Source organism: Haematobia irritans, chromosome 4, assembly GCF_050003625.1.
Source record: "Haematobia irritans isolate KBUSLIRL chromosome 4, ASM5000362v1, whole genome shotgun sequence".
Lineage (NCBI taxonomy): Eukaryota > Metazoa > Arthropoda > Insecta > Diptera > Muscidae > Haematobia > Haematobia irritans.
In genome coordinates, this window is record NC_134400.1 from 154,365,719 (window position 1) to 154,386,952 (window position 21,234).

General features: G+C 34.6%; 1 protein-coding gene across 1 annotated transcript; it reads right to left on the minus strand.

Annotated features, from left to right (window-relative positions):
- Positions 1 to 8,920: 8,920 nt before the first annotated feature.
- LOC142235833 (zinc finger MYM-type protein 1-like) lies at positions 8,921 to 10,003 on the minus strand. The gene has a single exon (XM_075307089.1). It carries the CDS (start codon positions 10,001 to 10,003, stop codon positions 8,921 to 8,923), a length of 1,083 nt encoding a protein of 360 aa, XP_075163204.1.
- Positions 10,004 to 21,234: the final 11,231 nt, after the last annotated feature.

Here is a 21,234-nt window from a genome sequence, read left to right on the forward strand (position 1 = left end):
ACCGCAAAGAAAAATCACATGATCTTGGCGGCCAATTGACATCGCCATTACGTGAGATAACACGGCCATTGAATTTGTTGCGCAAAAGAGCCATTGTTTCGTTAGCTGTGTGGCAAGTGGCACCGTCCTGCTGAAACCATATATATATATATATATATATATATATATATATATATACCGCTCAGCATCATCAACACGTTGTCGTTTTTGGTCAAATGTGAGCCCATTTTGCACAGAGCTTCCGCATATCCAAATATTGATGAATGATATGACCAACACGTTCCTTTGATATCTTTAAGGCCTCTGCTATCTCGATCAACTTCATTTTACGGTCATTCAAAATCATTTATATATATATATATATATATATATATATATATATATATATATATATATATATATATATATATATATATATATATATATATATATATATATATATATATATATATATATATATATATATATATATATATATATATATATATATATATATATATATATATATATATATATATATATATATATATATATATATATATATATATATATATAAACCGATCCCCAGATTTGACCTTCGGAGCCTCTTGGAGGAGCAAAATTCATCCGATCCGGTAGAAATTTCGACGTGGATTTAGTATATGGTCCCTAATAACCGAGCAAAAAGGTATCCATATCGGTCCATAGTTACATATTATATATATAGTCCCCATATAAACCGCTCCCCAGATTTGACCTCCGGAGCCTCTTGGAGTAGTAAATTTCATCCGATCCGGTTGTCTATGTATTTAATCTTTAAAAACCATGCAAAAATTCGTCCATATCGGTCCAATTTTATATAGCCCCCATATAAACCGATCCCCAGATTTGACCCTCTTGGAGGAGCAAAATTCATCCAATCTGGTTGAAATTCGGTAAGTGATCAACCATGCAAAAATAAGTCCACTTCGGTCCAGAATCATATATAGCTCCCACATAAACCAATCCCCAGATTTGACCTCCGGAGCATCTGGAAGGAGCAAAATTCATCCGATTTGGTTGAAATTTGTTACATTGTGCTAGTATATGGCCGCTAACAATCATACCAAAATTGGTCCATATCGGTCTATAGTTATATATAGCCCTCAGATAAACATACCCCCAATCACACAAAAAATGGTCCATATCGGTTCGTAATTTTATATAAAGCGACCACCATTTTTCAATTCGGTTCTCTAATTACCGCTCAAAACTTCATATATGTTGGTAATTATTTATACACTTTCCTATATACCCTATACCGGGTCAAGAACTGAATTATATACGTGTTTAATCTGTTTTTTTTGTCTAATATATACCACGGACTAACTTACAATTTAGAGGACGACGTTAAGAAGTTTTAAGATGGCAAAGTCATCGGCAAGTATTACCACAACCTAAGTAATTTGATTGTGGGTGGCAGTCTTTTGTTTTTTTTTTTACATTTTAAACTTATTCTAAAGGCATAACTGTAAAACTACTTCCAAACTAGGTCTTTATTTTAACTACACAGGAATTTCTTTAAATTCAATTATATAAGTCAATATAAGTCGCTGTTTTCCATTTTTTAATGGATAATTTAAACTTCAATATAGGTAAGTCATAATTGAAATTGTATACAACATGGGTGGTATTCTAGCCATATTTTCCCAAATAGGAAGTATTTGGGGAGCTATATCTTATTCCTAACCGATTTGAATAAAATTTGGCACACATTGTGAAGATATTAATTATACCCTGAGTGCAAAATTTCAAGTAAATCGGAATGAAACTTTGGCTACCGGTGGTTATATGAACCTGAATTGGGCGTAAGATATATTTGGGAGCTACATATGTCTAAATCTGAATATGATTCAACCATATTTGGCATACTTGACGATACCATTCTCTTGTAGTCTTTGTGCAAAATTTAAAGCAAGTTGAAATTTTGTCTTCAGTGGCCATATTCATAAGTGCAAATGGGGTTAATGTATATGGGAGCTATATCTAAATCTGATCCGAGTTTGACCAACTTTGGTATGCATAGCTAGATTATTAATTCAACTATCTCTGCAAAATAGCATGTGAATCAGAGTAAAACTTTGGCCTCTGTGGTCATAAGAGTGTAAATGGGGCGAAAGATATATATGGGTGCCATATCAAATTTTTAAAACGCTTGACGACACTATCAAATATCCTCTTTGTACAAAATTTGAAGCAAATCAATATGAAACTATGGCCTCAGCGGGCATATAAGTGCATATCGGGCGAATGATATATATGGAAGCTATATCTTAATCTGAAGCGATTTAGATAACATTTTTCAGGTTTTATTGGACTCATAGAATATTCAGATGTACGTCAATTATGATCAAATCGGTGATAATATCTGAGAGCTATATCTAAATCTGAACCGATTTTCTTAAAGAAATTGTGAATATTATACCCTAAACCAGGGATCCGGAGCGGTCCATTTTTTTCGCTCCGCTCCGCTCCCGCTCCGGAGAAAAAAAAACCGCTCCGCTCCTCGCTCCGCTCCGAGAAAAAAAAAATCGCTCCGCTCCGCTCCACGCTCCGCTCCGCTCCTCTTCGAGAAAATTATAGTACAAACATTGTATTATTTGTTCAATTGAGTTTTATTTTATTTAGAAAAATCGGGCGGTACATATATGGGAGCTATAGCTAAATCTGAACCGATTTCGATGATTTATTGCACATATAGTTAGTGCTATAGAAGATTACATTTCGCCAACTTTGAGTAAGATCGGTTGATAAATAAGGGTTTTATGATCTAATTTGACAAAATCGGGCGATACATATATATGGGACCTATATCTAAATCTGAACCGATTTCGATGAAATTTTCAGACTTAAAGGGTGATACAGAAGATTATTTTGTGCTAAATTTGACGACGATCGGTTAGTAAAAAAAGTGCAACGTGACCCCATTTGTCGAAATCGGGCAATACATATATATGGGAGTTATATCTAAATTTGATCCGATTTCTTCCAAATTCAATAACGTTCGTCCTTGTGCCCAAAAAAACTCCCTGACCTTACCTCAAAAATTTTATCTTTCATGTTATGATACACATTTTTAAGTAAAATCACTTAATTATAAGGACATTACAACTTCATTCAAAAGTTTATTGCCTTTTGAACAAGAAAACAAGTATATACAGCACTAAGTTCGGCCGGGCCGAACCTTAAATACCCACCACCATGAACCAAATATTAGGGTTTCCTTTGAAATTTTAGGAGGGCTTGAGGACTTGAGGACACTTCCCGAAGATAAATTTAAAGATTTCACCTATGAGGACTATATCAGATTCTGGATTTATAAGAACCATTTTTGTTTGAGTTTTAGAGGAATCATTAACATCTCTTGTAAGTGTGCAAGAAAATTATAAAATAACGTCTTGATTTGAAATCTTAAATATGTAGAAGTAAAATCTGGAAATTTTACATTGAGTTTCAAGCAATTCAAGTGAAGTCGGTCTATATGGAGGCATTACCAAATGGACCGAGCCTAAAATACCAGAATATTTACAATTTCAGGCAAATCAGAAAAAAATTACGGTTTCTAGAAACCCAAGGAGTTAAATCGGGAGATCGTTCTTATGGGGGCTATACTAAAACATGGACCGCTACTTACCGTTTTCGGCACACCTCTTTATGACCCGAGAATACCTCTAGATTTCCAATTTCAGGCAAATAGGATAAAAACTTCGGATTCTAGAAGCCCAAGAAGTAAAATCGGGAGATCGGTCTATATGGGGGCTATACCAAAATATGGACCGATACTCACCATTTTCAGCACACCTCTTTATGGTCCGAAAATACCCCTAGATTTCCAATTTCAGACAAATTGGATAAAAAATACGCTTTCTATAAGCCCAAGACCCCAAATCGGGAGGTCGTTTTATATGGGGACCATACCAAAACATAGACCGATACTCACAATTTTTGGCACACGTATTTGTGGTCCTACAATACCTCTAGATTTCCAATTTCAGGTAAATTGAATAAAAACTGCGGTTTCTATAATCCCAAGAAGTAAAACCGGGAGATCGGTCTATATGGGGGCTATGCCAAAACATGGACCGATACTCACCATTTTTGGCTCACCTCTTTACGGTCATAAAATACCTCCAGATTTCAAATTTCAGGCAAATTGGATAAAAAATACGATTTCTATAAACCCAAGAGCCCAAATCGGGAGGTCGGTTTATATGGGGACCATAAGCGTAGGAAGGCCTCTGGGGAGGGGGCTTAGACCCCCAGAAAAAATTAGGCCCCCCCCCAGAATTTGAAAACCTAGTGACGATTTTACATTTTTATAAAAATTAAACAAGTATATACAACCGCACAAAGTTCCGCTAAAGACTTTCATGCACAATCGAATTACTTGGGTTGTGGTAGCAGTTGCCGATGGCAATGTTTGAAGTCTGATATTTATGAAATAGAGCTGTGATTGAACTTATGGTTTAGTTGAATAACTAACAGCCTGTTTCTGTATGTCGAACGAGTTCAATCGATCGACTGAAATGCATAGAAACAGCGGTTTTTTGGTTATAAATTCAGCTGTTTGTTTCCATTTTAGTCGATCGACAGAGCTCATTGACCTACAGAAACAGGCTGTAAAGCTCCTTTATTATATTGTTTAGTCTGGTTTAGTCATCTTAATTAAAAAATAGTAATTGGTATTAAAACTATTCTTTCATAAATTAATATCTTAATAATGCTGCAAAAAAGCGTCGCCAAGAAAGAAGTGAAAATGTTCTTTTGGGTCCGGAAAATGTTCTTTGGGTTCTTTGGGTCCTATATTTATAAAGACCTCGAGCTTCAAGAAACAATAATTTATAATAATTTTTATATTTTTTATGATTTTTAATGCATTCTAACGCTTGTTTGAGTATTTTCAAAAATTATGAATTTTTGAATAGTTTTTACCATTTTATTTATTCTTACTCTTTTTTTAAACTATTTGAAAAAAGAAAACAAAAATTACGTATTAAAATATGAAAAAAACGGAAGTAAAAAACGTCCTGTGTAGTTAATATAATTAACTTCTTTGTGAGGACATTTTTGGAAGTGCTTTTAAAGGTGTGCCTTTAAAACAAATCCCAATTTTTTTGCTGGGAAAAGTGTGGAACTACTTTTAGTTGCTTTATTATATATTATTTTGATGTCTATTTTTTTATTCTTTTTTATGAAATAAAACAATAATTGAACCTTTAAGTTCAGTCTATACATTTTTAGCTAGGGGGGCTATAGCCCCCCCTAGAAAAATTGTCTAGCTACGCTAATGATGGGGACTATATCAAAACCTGGACCGATATAACCCATCTTCGAACTTGACCTTCCTGCAGACAAAAGACGAGTTTGTGCAAAATTTCAGCACGATTGCTTCATTATTGAAGACTGTAGCGTGATTACAACAGACAGACAGACAGACGGACATCATTATATCGTCTTAGAATTTCTCCCTGATCAAGAATATATATACTTTATATAGTCGGAAATCGATATTTCGATGTTTTACAAACGGAATGACAAACTTATTATACCCCCGTCACCATTCTATGGTGATGGGTATAAAAAACTTTATTTTAGAGAAATGCGTCTTCCATGTTAAGCAAAATTTGCATTCTTATTCTAAGGACATGGAATCTTTGACTTCACGACAATGTTTTTTTCAGTGTAGAAAACTAAAAAATTAAATATAAATAAGATCGTTTAATTGCATTTATTTGACGTTCATTACAAACATCTTTGTAGTAATACGGGATGAAATTGATCGAAAGTACTGTTGTTACTTTTACAACACATACTAGATATATATTTCGACATTTGCCGTTTTTTGAAAACAATTACTAAAAAACACGTTGTGTTTTCCCCAATGTACGTACGTACAAAAATACATATCGTACATTTTAAACGTTTACTCACACTACGCTAAGTACTAGCTAAATTTGAAATTACCTACACAGTGTAATTTCAAAGTTACACATTTCATTCAAGTAATATTTTATTCGGAGCGGAGCGGTTTTTCATTTGGAAACCGCTCCGCTCCCGCTCCGCTCCCGCTCCGCTCCGGGTTTTAGAAATGCCGCTCCCGCTCCGGCAAAAAAAGGGCTTGCTCCGCTCCGCTCCGCTCCACGCTCCGCTCCGGATCCCTGCCCTAAACCACATAGTGGTTGATCTGCCACAAAATGTGCCTACCAGAAATATTGATTTTAGACCCCATAAAATATATACCGATCGACACGAATCACCTCCTGAGTCGATCTAGCGCTTGGTGTCCGTCCGTCCGTCTGTCCATGTATTTGTTGTTCACAGGATTCCGGTCGCAATTATTAACCGATTTTGATGAAATTTGGTACAGGGAGTTTTTTCGACACAATGACGAACGCTATTGAATTTGGAAGAAATCGGATAAAATTTAGATATAGCTCCCATATATATGTATAGCCCGATTTCGTCAAATTATTTATCAACCGATCTTACTCAAAGTTGGCTAAATGTAATCTTCTATATAACTAACTATATTTGCAAAAAAAAACATCGAAATCGGTTCAGATTGAGATATAGCTCCCATATATATGTATAGCCCGATTTTCCCAAATTTTGCCATAGAACCCTTATTTATTATTCGATCTTACTCAAAGTTGGCTAGATCCAGTCCTCTATAGTACTAACGGAATGTGCAAAATTTCATTGAAATCAGTTCAGATGTAGATATAGCTCCCATATATGCATCGCCCGAATTTGAAAAATTTGCCCCTAATAACCTTATGTTTGACGATAAAGGCCTCATTCCATAACTGATCTTACTCAAATTTTGCACAAGGTAACCTTTTGTGGTATTAATCAAACCCGCAAAATATTGTGCAAATTGGTTCAGATTTACATATAGCTTCCATATATATACATCGCTCGATTTTCCCAAATTTGGCCATAATACTCTTATTTATTAAACAATGTTACTCAAATTTCAAATTTTGATGTACTAGCCGATCGTATTTATACCTAGTTGTAGCTCTTACATAAGAATATTGCTCGATTTTTACAAATTTGGATTTATTACCCACACTAATTGAGCGATTTTCTCGTTTTATTTAATAATGGGCTCAATATTAGTGGCATACTAACTCTGTAGGTGCAATATCAACTGCAGTCAGTGTTGCTAGCATTGGCGGAGCTAGAAATTTTCTCCTGGGGGGGGCTATGCCCCCCCAGACATCATTCAAAATTTTGTCGAAATTTCCGAAGCGATAAATTACCCCTATTGATAAAACTATACATCCTCAATTTTATTGCGGTGTTAAAGGCAATATGCAGCAAAATCAATCAACAACAAAAAAACTTAATCACAAAAATTAGTTGTATCAATTAATTTTTTAATTGACTTTGATGATTGATGCTATCATTTTTTTTGATTGAATACATTTAAATTAAAAATTAATTAGATCAATTAATTTCATGGTTGAAGACAAAAAATATTTTATTGTGTGTGGGAGCCGGTTCCACGACACCGCTATAAATAATCAAATAGCAACTTACCATTATTTAATATAACAAAAAATAAAAGCATTGCTTTAAGTATGTGTTTGAAAAATATTGTTTGTAATTTATTTTTAATTCAAGACAACAAACATATGATTTTTCAATTTTATTTAAAATGTGTGTTTTAAAACAGGACTAGAAATCATAAAGCAAAACATAAACTTAACATATTCATCGTGTATAAAAAATACTAAGAATAAAAAAATTAAATAAAAGGCAAAAAATAAATTGAATATTATAAAACGTCTATCTTCGATTAGTTTTTAAAAATTCTTTAAGTATATCTTTAGAAGAGATTGATAATTTAACTATTTCATTCTCAATGTTTAAAATTGACAAATTAGAAAACTTGTCTTGGTTCATAGTTGACCTCAACCAGGTTTTTACTCGACGCATAGCAGAAAAACTCCTCTCACATCCAGCGGAGCTAATCGGCAGACTTATTGCAACTTGAATTAGTTTAAACAAATTTGGTGCCTCTGCTAAAAGTGAATTTGTATCGATTTGTAGGCAATTTTTATAGTTCTCAATAAATTCGGAAGCACCTTCTAAGTTGAGATTTCCAAATGCGTTTATAGATTTGGCCAATGGAAGGCTTCTAAATCTGTATTCTAAAAATATTGTCAAGAATAGGAATATATATTTTCGTTTCCCAAAACTCAATGGCTGAAACATTTTCATTTAAATCTGAGCCGGCACCTTTTTCTTGAATAGACTGCATGTTCAACGTTGCCCTCTTCTTTCTTTTTGCAATATTTGTCGGATCTAACATAATGCCATTCTCCTTTGAAAATCGGTCAATTTCATTCCATATTTCAACAAAATTTTGTTTATACTCCTTGAAAATACTTATCATTGACGTTACTGTGTCCAGAGACTCTCCGAGTGTGGCTGTTTTAGTTTGAAAATATTTGCTTAGCGTGTGTGTGGATTTGAGTGCAAAATGGAAAATATGAAGGCAGACAATAAAATCTGGTGTTGTAATTAAATTTATCAAACCTAGAGCTTCTATAGAGTTTTTATCACGATCTGCGTTTGCTTCCTCATCTAAGGCATTTTTTATTGCAGTGTAATTTGTTATAATTGCTTTGCAATTTTCATATCTGCAGCTCCATCTAGTTGTACTTAAACTTTGTAGTGTATAATAGTTCGCATTCAGTGCATTGCTTATACGCTTCAAATCGCTTTGATTACCCGGTTTTGAAAAATGAGAATATAATACTTCAACAGCATTAAAAAATCTTGACGCAAATTGCAAATCTGAGCAAGAATCACCAATAACCAAATTCAATTTATGTGCCAAACAATGAATAAATACGGCTTGAGGATTTGATTCTTTAATCTTCATTTGAAGTCAATTTTTGTATCCTGACATAACGTTGGCACCATCGTAAGACTGTCCAACTATTGGGATATTCTCCAAATTTCTTATTTTCAAGAACTCCAGAATTATCTTTTGTAGAGACGAAGCATCACGGCTAACGGAACAATCAATAAACCCAAGAAAGTGTTCCTCAACTTCTACACCGACAGCAAATCGTATTGTTATGGATAATTGCTCCTCTTTGAAACATCTGGCTTCGTCAACCATTAACGAGAAGAATCCGCATGCTTTTACTTTTTCGACAATAACATTTGTCACTGCCTTAGCGGAAAGTTCAATTATTTCGTTTTGAAAGTCGGGACTTGTATGGTTTATAGACTTATTGAAATTTGTTTTAAATACAGACTCATTTTGCGCCATAAACTCAGCAAATTCTAAAAAATTACCCCTGTTTTTGGAATTTGAATGTTCTCGGTGACCACGAAATGGAAGACCCTGACGTGCTAAAAGTAAAACAATACCAATAAGTTTGTTCAAATATTCGGTATTTTCGTTTTCTGTTTGCAAATGGTGTTGAACAATTTGGCTATGTATGTCTTGCGATGCTGTTTTGTAATATTTAAATGCCTTAAAACATTCTATGTGATGGGAAGACAAATCGTGTTTTTTAAGGGATTCCCCGATTTTTTTCCACTTTTCAAATCCAGTCACCACGAACCTTTCATTTTGTTGTCTTGCTTCTCGGCTACCAAAATTACGACAACAAAAGCAGAAAATTTTTCCAACTTCTTCGCTATATTCCAGCCATTCATACGTTTTATAATAAATTTCTGAAAAAGATCGCCATTTCCCACTTATTAAAGTTTTCTTAAAATTGCCTGTTGGTCGAACAGGTCCCGTGTCTTTTGTACCCAAATCATTCGGCTCATGACAATGGGTGCTAAATAATTCATTTTCATTGGATGATGCACTTTTGGAAACATCTATAGCATTATCTTGCGGTTGTTGGACTACACTCCGATTATTTGTATGAACAGGTTCCGTAATAATTTCATTATTTGATGGAATCTTATTCGCCAAAAAATATGATCTTATATCTTGACCTTTTTTCATATCTAAGATTTAAAGCAATTAGCAAACAAATTTTTGCATTACAGTGCCCAGACACTTACCTCTATCAATGGATCAACAAAAAATAATGTAAAACTTCAATTACCACTGGCAACTTTAATTATCGCATGAAACGCAACTTATAGTATACATGAAATTAACGTACATACAACCAACACTAACCCAAGACATGTGAGTTGATTTGATTTGATCAAATAGTTGAGTTGATCAAATACTTCATCCATTGAGACTTAAAAACAAACATGCGCGACTACAACCTTACTCGGCGAGTGTCAACGAAAAACTAAAGTTCATGTATGAGTGTGCGTGAGACTTCGTGTGTATTTTAATGAAAACAGTGTAACCAAGAATATGTTTTTTACACTTGAGTGTAGTATAGAGATATCGAAAAAACATAGAGTTTTAAAACGGAGCTGCAGGTAACCCTACAAAATTGCTGTTAACACACAAGACATTTGAATCAGTGCTGCCGCTACTACTTCAATCGAAGTATTTTGCTTCATTTTCACAAAATTTACTTCGTCACTCCTTCTTCCAAAAATCTGCTTCACTTTTTGTTCTGCTTCAAATTTTTAAAATTTTCCCCATATTACCTAATTGTTTTTCCTATTCCTTTAATTACGATGAACATAGCGGTTTTAATCATTGAATTATTAACCGATGTGGACCAATTTTTGCATAGTTGTTAGAGACCATATACTTACACCATGTACCAAATTTCAGCCGGATCGGATGAAATTTGGTTCTCTTAGAGGCTCCGCAAGCCAAATCGCGGGATCAGTTTATATGGGGGCTATATGTAATTATGGACCGATGTGGACCAATTTTTGCATGGTTGTTAGAGATCGTATGCTGAAACCATGTACCAAATTTCAGCTGGATCGGATGAAATTTGCTTCTCTTAGAGTCCCCGCAAGCCAAATTTGTGGGTCCGTTTATATGGGGGCTATACGTAAAAGTGGACCGATATGGCCCATTTGTAATACCATCCGACCTACATCAATAACAACTACTTGTGCCAAGTTTCAAGTCGATAGCTTCTTTCGTTCGGATGTTAACGTGATTTCAACAGACGGACTACTTCAATTTTATTCAATCTACTCCACTTTTTTCCAAAATCTACTTCACTCAATTTTTCACTAGCGGCAGCACTGATTTGAATGAATGTTACAATTTCTCTGAGAACAGAATACAACGAAGCAACTGTCGAGAGCAGCGGTGCCAACTCTGTGGATTTTTCGTGATTTTGACGATTTTAGATGGTAAATTGGGGATGTGACGATTTATGATTTTAATCAACGTAGTTATAAATTGACTATTTTTGAAAATGTGCGTCTCAAGTTTCCTTTTAATGTTTTTATTACGTGTTTTTAGTTGTAATGTAAATATCAATACTAAAAAATATGCTTAACATACTCTCTCTGCCACAATCTTAATTGGATTAAACACATCGCAAAGCTTGAATTAAAATATTAAACAACTGTAGCTATGATTATTCTGGGGGGCAAGAACTATTCTGGGGGGCATAGCCCCCCCAGCACCCTCCTAGCTACGCCAATGGTTGCTAGAAGTAGGGGAAATTCCCTACATGTAGGTTTTTTCTAATATTTAGCGTCTTGTAGGGACGTAGGGCCACAATGTTGGGAAATTTTCACTCAACATAATTTGTAATAATTTTTACATTTTGGTGGCTCTAGAGGAGGAAAATAGAAGCCGGTAAGGCTTGATCTTTAACAATGTGTGGTAACAACAGGTACCACTCGTGCCAAAAAAAAATCTAACAAAATTTGAAGATTACCACAAATCTACCAAACAAATATTTCTATAGAAATTTTTGTCAAAACTTTATTACTGTAGAAAATTTTGTCAAAATTGCATTTCTATAGAAATTTTTTTTCAAAATATTATTTCTATAAAAAATTTTTCATAATGTTATTTCTATGGAATTTTTTCTCAAAATTTTATTTCTATAGAAAAATTTCTCAAAAAAATTTGTTTATAGAAACTTTTTCCAAAATTTTATTTCTAACATATAGAGATTTAACAAAAAATTTTTGGTAGAATTCTACCAACTGTGGCAACCGTGGTGGTAATACAAATTTATTTTCTAGGTTATATACTTTGTATTATCATGTTTTAAGATAATAAAGTACTTAGAACCATTTTGATTTGTAAAATTTGTTTAAATTTAACGAAAAATATTGTAGGGAAAATTGTTTGGGAATGTATGGGAAAGTAGAGAACTTTTTTATCGTTTTAGAGTAAACCGAACATTTTCCCTGGCAACACTGACTATGAGCTATAATCTTATTGAGACAAAGCACCCATAAACATGTACCCCTTAATTTTCTTAAATATGCAACTGTGGTTTATCTCCCAGACCTATATCAATGTTACCCCACAAATGCTTATGATTACTAATTCAGTAAGGGTGGTTTAGGGTATGATATAGTCGGCCCCGCCCGACTTTCTACTTTAGTTACGTGATATACCCTGCGCCACACTGTGGAACCGGGTATTATAAGTTAGTGCATATGTTTGTAACACCCAGAAGGAGACGAGCTAGACACATGGTGTCTTTGGCAATAATGCTCAGGGTGGGTCCCTGAGTCGATATAACCATGTCCGTCCGTCTGTCTGTGAACACATTTTTGTGATCAAAGTCTAGGTCGCAATTTAAGTCCAATCGCCTTCAAATTTGGCACATGTTCCTAATTTGGGTCAGAATAGAACCCTATTGATTTTGGTAGAAATCGGTTCAGATTTAGATATAGCTCCCATATATATCTTTCGACCGATATGCACTAATATGGACCCAGCAGCCAGAGTTTTATACCGATTTGCTTGAAATTTTGTACAAACATAACACTTAGTCGTATAGTGTGCAAAATTTGATTGAAATCGGTTTAGATTTAGATATCGCTCCCATATATATCTTTCGCCCGATATGGACTTATATGGTCCTAAAAGCCAGAGTTTTGGCTCAATTTGGTTGAAATTTTGCACTAGGAGTACAATTAGTAGTGTAGTCAAGTATGCAAAATTTGATTGAAATCGGTTCAGATTTAGATATAGCTCCCATATACATTTTTCGCCCGATATGGACTAATATGGTCCTAACAGCCAGAGTTTTGGCCCAATTTGATTGAAACTTTGCACAGGGAGTAGATTTAGCATTGAAGCTATTCGTGCCAAATTTGGTTGAAATCGATTCAGATTTAGATATAGCTCCCATATATATCTTTCGCCCGATATGGACTTATATGGCCCCAGAAGCCAGAGTTTTAGCCCGATTAGCTTGAAATTTTGCACTTGGAGTACAATTAGTAATATAGTCATGTGTGCCAAATTTGATTGAAATCGGTTAAGATTTAGATATAGCTCCCATTTATATGTTTTTCTGATTTCGACAAAAATGGTCAAAATACCAACATTTTCCTTGTTAAATCGCCACTGCTTAGTTGAAAAGTTGTAAAAATGAATCTAATTTTCCTAAACTTCTAATACATATATATCGAGCGATAAATCATAAAAAAACTTTTGCGAAGTTTCCTTAAAATTGCTTCAGATTTAAATGTTTCCCATATTTATACCCTGCGCCACACTGTGGAACAGGGTATTATAAGTTAGTGCATACACTGAAAAAAATATTGTCGTGAGGTCAAAGATTTCATGTCTTTAAAATACGAATACAAATTTTGCTTAGCATAGAAGACGCATTTCTCTAAAATAAAGTTATTTTCCTTGTCCAAAAGTCGATAAACTTTTCCATGAAGTCGTATTGTCCTCATAATTAAGTGATTTGACTTAAAAATGGGTATCTTAACATGAAAGAAAAAATTTATAGGCTAAGGTCAACTTGACTTTAATAATTCAGAAAAATTCTTTAAATTTAATGAAATTGTCTTTAAATTCGTTGTCTTTTTGCATCTTGACTACAAAGCAAAAAATCGTTCAAATATAGGACATGTTTTTCAAAACTTTATTTTAAAGAAGTTTTTTACTTCAAACATAGCATAATTTCTACTGGAAGTCGAGTCCTAATTTGGAAAATAAAGTTGCCGTTAACTCGTATTTAAAAGACTTTGATAGCATATGAAGAAAAAAAACTGAGAAAGCGAAAAATTAAAATTTGCTTCCTAGAAGCAAGTACACAAAACCTAAATTTAAAAGAGAATTGTGTCTTAAAAGTATCCTTACTTGTATTATCCGCTTCTTTGGCTCGGAATCAATACCAAAATTTTTAAAGTAAAGGCAAAATCTTTGGAACCGAGTATGCTTTTTTTTCAGTGTATGTTTGTAACACCCAGAAGGAGACGAGATAGACACATGGTGTCTTTGGCAATAATGCTCAGTGTGGGACCCTGAGTCGATATAACCGTGTCCGTCTGGTCCGTCCGTCCGTCTGTCTGTGAACACATTTTTGTGATCAAAGTCTAGGTCGCAATTTAGGTCGAATCGCCTTCAAATTTGGCACATGTTCCTAATTTGGGTCAGAATAGAACCCTATTGATTTTGGAAGAAATCGGTTCAGATTTAGATATAGCTCCCATATATATCTTTCGCCTGATATGCACTAATATGGACCCAGCAGCCGGAGTTTTATACCGATTTGCTTGAAATTTTGTACAAACATAACACTTAGTACTATAGTCTAGTGTGCCAAATTTTATTGAAATCGGTTCAGATTTAGATATAGCTCCCATATATATCTTTCGCCCGATATGGACTAATACGGTCCCAGAAGCCAGAGTTTTACCCCAATTTGGTTGAACTTTTGCACTAGGAGTACAATTAGTACTATAGTCTAGTGTGCCAAATTTTATTGAAATCGGTTCAGATTTAGATATAGCTCTCATATATATCTTTTACCCGATATGGACTAATATTGTCCTAAAAGCCAGAGTTTTCGCCCAATTCGGTTGAAATTTTGCACAGGGAGTAGATTTAGCATTGTAGCTATGAGTGCCAAATTTGGTTGAAATCGATTCAGATTTAGATATAGCTCCCATATATATCTTTCGACCGATATGGACTTATATGGACCCAGAAGCCAGAGTTTTAGCCCGATTAGCTTGAAATTTTGCACAAGGAGTACAATTAGTAGTTAGTCATGTGTGCCAAATTTGATTGAAATCGGTTGAGATTTAGATATAGCTTCCATATATATTTTTCGCCCGCTATGGACTTATATGGCCCCAGAAGCCAGAGTTTTAGCCCGATTAGCTTGAAATTTTGCACTTGGAGTACAATTAGTAATATAGTCATGTGTGCCAAATTTTATTGAAATCGGTTCTGATTTAGATTGAGCTCCCATATATATGTTTTTCTGATTTCGACAAAAATGGTCAAAATACCAACATTTTCCTTGTTAAATCGCCACTGCTTAGTCGAAAAGTTGTAAAAATGACTCTAATTTTCCTAAACTTCTACTACATATATATCGAGCGATAAATCATAAATAAACTTTTGCGAAGTTTCCTTAAAATTGCTTCAGATTTAAATGTTTTCCATATCTTTTTTACTTAAATTGTGTTCCACTCTAGTGCATTAGCCAACTTTAATTTTGAGTCTATAGATTTTGTAAAAGTCTATCAAATTCTGTCCAAATCGAGTGATATTTAAATGTATGTATTTGGGACAAACCTTTAGATATAGCACCCAACACATTTGACGGATGTGATATGGTATCGAAAATTTAGATCTACAAAGTGGTGCAGGGTATAATATAGTCGGCCCCGCCCGACTTAAGACTTTCCATACTTGTTTTTAAATTAATTTAGTTAGGCTCCCCGATAAAAGGGATGAAAAATGTTTTATGTTGTAGTTATTCAAAACTCTACTAGTTTTACATCCCTCTCTCTCATTCACAACTTTTAATTAGTATAGAAATTGGGTCTAATAAGCCAAAGAGTGATTTTAAAAAATTCTCCCTAAACAAAAATTCACTTATGCAAGACTTAAGTAGTTTTCCTTCCTTCAAGTTTCTGCATAAATTTTGGAAAGAAAGGATGAGAGAATGCCGATCGTCACGTTTACAGCACCATCAAGTAGTTCATAGTAATTTTGGCTTGAAGCCTCCAATTGAAATAACTCTATTTTCAAGGTTCTTAACCCCGTTAATAACTTTATGAACATTCCTGAGAATTTTCTGAAATTTCTTCGTACATATCATCATCTTGGATATCATTTGCTGCCTAGCTGAAGGGACTGAAGTATTCTGAGTTTGCGACGGTTGCTACTTTTTCTACATTTACGACGGGTATGTGACGTTTACGACGTTTACAACAGTCGCAACCGTCTCTGGCTCCTTCTTGACGTTACATACAAATGCACAAACTTATTATACCCTGTACCAGTGGTGAAGGGTATAAATTATACTTTAACGGCCATTTTCATGTAGCTCCGTTAGGCTTTAACTGCCAGTTAACAGAAAGTAAATTGCAAATATCATCTCTCCGGTTAACTTTAACTGAAAAATTTTCGTCAGTTAAGTTCCTAACTGGCCTATGGAATATAAAGGGAAGATGACAGCTTCGTCTATAATACGGTTTAAAAGTTGGTTAGTTAACGGAACACCAACGGAGCTTTATGAAAATGGGGGTAAGAAAAACACTAAAACATGTTACGTCGGTTATGGGCCTAGTGATGTCATTGGAACATTGACTTGAATTATTTAGAGTTGTTAGTCCTAAAATTTAAAGTTCTTTAAATCAATGTTTAAACTATTTGAGATCTTTCCAGCAGAGCCTAATCATTTAACCCCATTTAAACATTGTTGTTAATTAATCTGGTGAGAACATAATTGCAAATTGCTTACTTCCTCGATATTGTTAAAGCACCGCTCATCTTAGATAAAACATTTTAATACTTATTTCGAAAATGTTAAAATTTTTAATAAATTCCAAATAATTGCCATGATAGTGATGCCTAGTCAACAATATAAAATGATGATTATTTATGGAAAAAAATTAAAATAAAAATTTACAGTCAATTGCATTTAATGCAGAATCATAAATAATTTTGCATTTCTCGTTGAAAATCTAGGGAAGGCAAATGAGGAAGATGATCGGCAAGAAAATTATTATTTTGACAGTTTGACTGTGGGACTCATAAACGACCCAAAAATACGTGGATGATTAATCGAAAGAATTCCGCACTGAATCTTTTTTCGATTTGGTGTTGGTTGTACAATTGGCCGTTGCTCCACTGGCCTCTTGTGGGTGAATGGGGAATGAATACTCGTATCATCGAAGATGACAGTGAATGAGAATGTCTTGAGTTTTAAGGTGTGTCGTGGGATGTTCACAGAGAATATTTTGGCTAATTTTGTTTTTGCCGTTGTCATCATTATCGTAATATGTTTTGCTGTTTTTCTTTTTGTTTTGGGGGAGATGATGATGTCTGATATTTATTTAAAATGACACATTCATTTTTCACATATTTTCTAGATCAACAAAGATTTTGTAATAATTTCAATAAAATATTTTTTATGACAATTTTGTCAGTTTGCAATGAAACGAAATTGCACCAATAATAAGGTGAGATGTTTTTTTCCAGACCCGGAAGAAAGCAAAACCTTTTGAAATAAAGAAGACTAAATACCGATCACCATGGATCGAATATAATAATTTCCATTGAAAACTCCCCGTCAGCTTTTTTAATAACATATCGAATTTCAGGTGAATTTGATGAAATATACTCCTTCAAGAAAATCGGTTCGACCATTGGCAAAGAAAAAATACTTTCCTTATGAACGACATTTTAGAAAAACGAAGTTCCCTTTTATTGTAAAGTATTTTCTTTAAGAGAAAATAAATCAGAATTGAAGACAAACAATTCAACTCATATCATTTTTATACCCTGCGCCACACTGTGGAACAGGGTATTATAAGATAGTGCATATGTTTGCAACACCCAGAAGGAGACGAGATAGACACATGGTGTCTTTGGCAAAAATGCTCAGGGTGGGCTCCTGAGTCGATATAGCCATGTCCGTCTGTCCGTTTGTCCGTGAACACATTTTTGTAATCAACGTCTAGGTCGCAGTTTTAGTCCATATATAGATATATATGGGCTTATATGGACCCAGAAGCCAGAGTTTTACCATGATGTGCTTGAAAGTTTACAAAAACATAACACTTGTTCGTATAGTCAAGTGTGCAACATTTGAGTGAAATCGGTGCAGATTTAGATATAGCTCCCATATATATCTTTCGTCCGATATGGACTTATATGGCCCCAGAAGCCGGAGTTTTACCCTAATTTGCTTGAAATTTTGCACTAAGAGTACAATTAGTAGTGTAGTCAGGTGTGCCAAATTTGGTTGAAATCGGTTCAGATTTAGATATAGCTCTCATATATATCTTTCGCCCGATTTTACGTCATATGACCACAGAGGTCAAAGATGTAGTCTGATTTACGTTATGTGAAATTTTGCACACGGAGTAGAACTAAAATACTAAATATGCATGTCAAATTTGGTTGAAATCGGTTCAGATTTCTATATAGCTTCCATATATATGTATTTCCGATTTGGGTAAAGATGGCCAAAATACTCAGAATCACCTCCTGAGTCGATCTAGCGCTTGGTGTCCGTCCGTCCGTCTGTCCATGTATTTGTTGTTCACAGGATTCCGGTCGCAATTATTAACCGATTTGGATGAAATTTGGTACAGGGAGTTTTTTGGGCACAAAGACGAACGCTATTGAATATGGAAGAAATCGGATCAAATTTAGATATAGCTCCCATATATATGTATCGCCCGATTTCGACAAATGGAGTCACGTTGCGCTTTTTTACAAACCGATCGTTATCAAATTTTGCACATAGTAAACTTTTTCATCACCCTTTAAGTCTGCAAAATTTCATCGAAATCGGTTCAGATTTAGATATAGCTCTCATATATATGTATCGCCCGATATTCCCAAATTTGGCCATAAAAACCGTATTTATTAAGCGACCTTACTCAAACTTGGCTTACCCTAATCTTTTATGGTACTGACAATATGTGCCAAAAATAATCGTAATCGGTTCAGATTTAGATATAGCTCCCATATATGTATCGCCCGATTTAGCCAAATTTGACCGTAAAACCCTTATTTATCAACCGATAGTGCTCAAAGTTCGCTAAATATAATCTTCTATAGCTCTAACTGTATGTGCACAATTTCATCAAAATCGGTTCAGATTTAGATATAGCTCCCATATATATGTATCGCCCGATTTGGTCAAATTTGGCCGTAAAACCCTTATTTATCAACCGATTGTACTCATAGTTGGCTAAATGTAATCTTCTATAGCTCTAACTGTATGTGCGAAATTTCATCGGAATCGGTTCTGATTTAGATATAGCTCCCATATATATGTATCGCCCGATTTTGCCAAATTTGGCCGTAAAACCCTTATTTATCAACCGATCGTAACCAAGGTTGCCTAAATGTAATCTTCTATAGCACAAACTGTATGTGCGAAATTTCATCGAAATCGGTTCAAATTTAGATATAGCTCCCATATATATGTATCACCCGATTTTGAAAAACTTGCCTCTAATAACCTTATATTTGACCATAGGGGCCTCTTTTATTAACTGATCGTACTCAAATTTTACACAAAGTGACCTTCTGTGGTATCAATCATACCTGCAAAATATTATACAAATTGGTTCAGATTTAGATATAGGTCCCATATATATGCATCGCTCGATTTTGTCATATTTGGCCATAATACTCTTATTTATTAACCTATGTTATTCAAATTTCAAATTTTGATGTACTTGCTGATCGTATTTAGACTTACATGTAGCTCTTACATAAATCTATTGCCCTATTTGCAGAAATTTTAATTTATTACCCACAACTAATTGACCGATTTCCTCTTTTTTAATAATGGACTCAATATTAGTGGCATACTAACTCTTTTGGTGCAAAATAAACTATAGCTCCTAATGTTAGACATTTCTGCTCAGATTAAGACAAGACACCCATAAACATGTACCCCCCTTTATGTTCTCCAAAACCTATACCAATGATACCCCACAAATACTTATGTTTACTAATTCAGTAGGGGTGGTTTAGGGTATGATATAGTCAGCCCCGCCCGACTTTCTACTTTACTTACTTGTTTCTAATACATATCTATCGACCGATAAATCATAAATACACTTTTGCGAAGTTCCCTCAAAATTGGTTCAGATTAAAATGTTTCCCATATTTATACACACTTTGGAACAGGGTATAATAAGTTAGTGCATATGTTTGTAACACCCAGAAGGAGACGAGATAGACACATGGTGTCTTTGGCAATAATGCTCAGTGTGGGTCCCTGAGTCGATATAACCATGTCCGTCTGTCCGTCCGTCCGTCCGTCCGTCTGTCTGTGAACACATTTTTGTGATCAAAGTCTAGGTCGCAATTTAAGTCGAATCGCCTTCAAATGTGCCAAGTTCCTAATTTGGGTCAGAATAGAACCCTATTGATTTTGGAAGAAATCGGTTCAGATTTAGATATAGCTCCCATATATATCTTTCGCCCGATATGCACTAATATGGACCCAGCAGCCGGAGTTTTATACCGATTTGCTTGAAATTTTGTACAAACATAACACTTAGTACTATAGTCTAGTGTGCCAAATTTTATTGAAATCGGTTCAGATTTAGATATAGCTCCCATATATATCTTTCGCCCGATATGGACTAATACGGTCCCAGAAGCCAGAGTTTTACCCCAATTTGGTTGAACTTTTGCACTAGGAGTACAATTAGTAGTGTAGTCAAGTGTGCAAAATTTGATTGAAATCGGTTCAGATTTAGATACAGCTCCCATATATATCTTTCGCCCGATATGGACTAATATGGTCCTAAAAGCCAGAGTTTTGGCCCAATTCGGTTGAAATTTTGCACAGGGAGTAGATTTAGCATTGTAGCTATGAGTGCCAAATTTGGTTGAAATCGACTCAGATTTAGATATAGCTCCCATATATATCTTTCGACCGATATGGACTTATATGGACCCAGAAGCCAGAGTTTTAGCCCGATTAGCTTGAAATTTTGCACAAGGAGTCAAGGAGTACAATTAGTAGTTAGTTATGTGTGCCAAATTTGATTGAAATCGGTTGAGATTTAGATATAGCTTCCATATATATTTTTCGCCCGATATGGACTTATATGGCCCCAGAAGCCAGAGTTTTAGCCCGATTAGCTTGAAATTTTGCA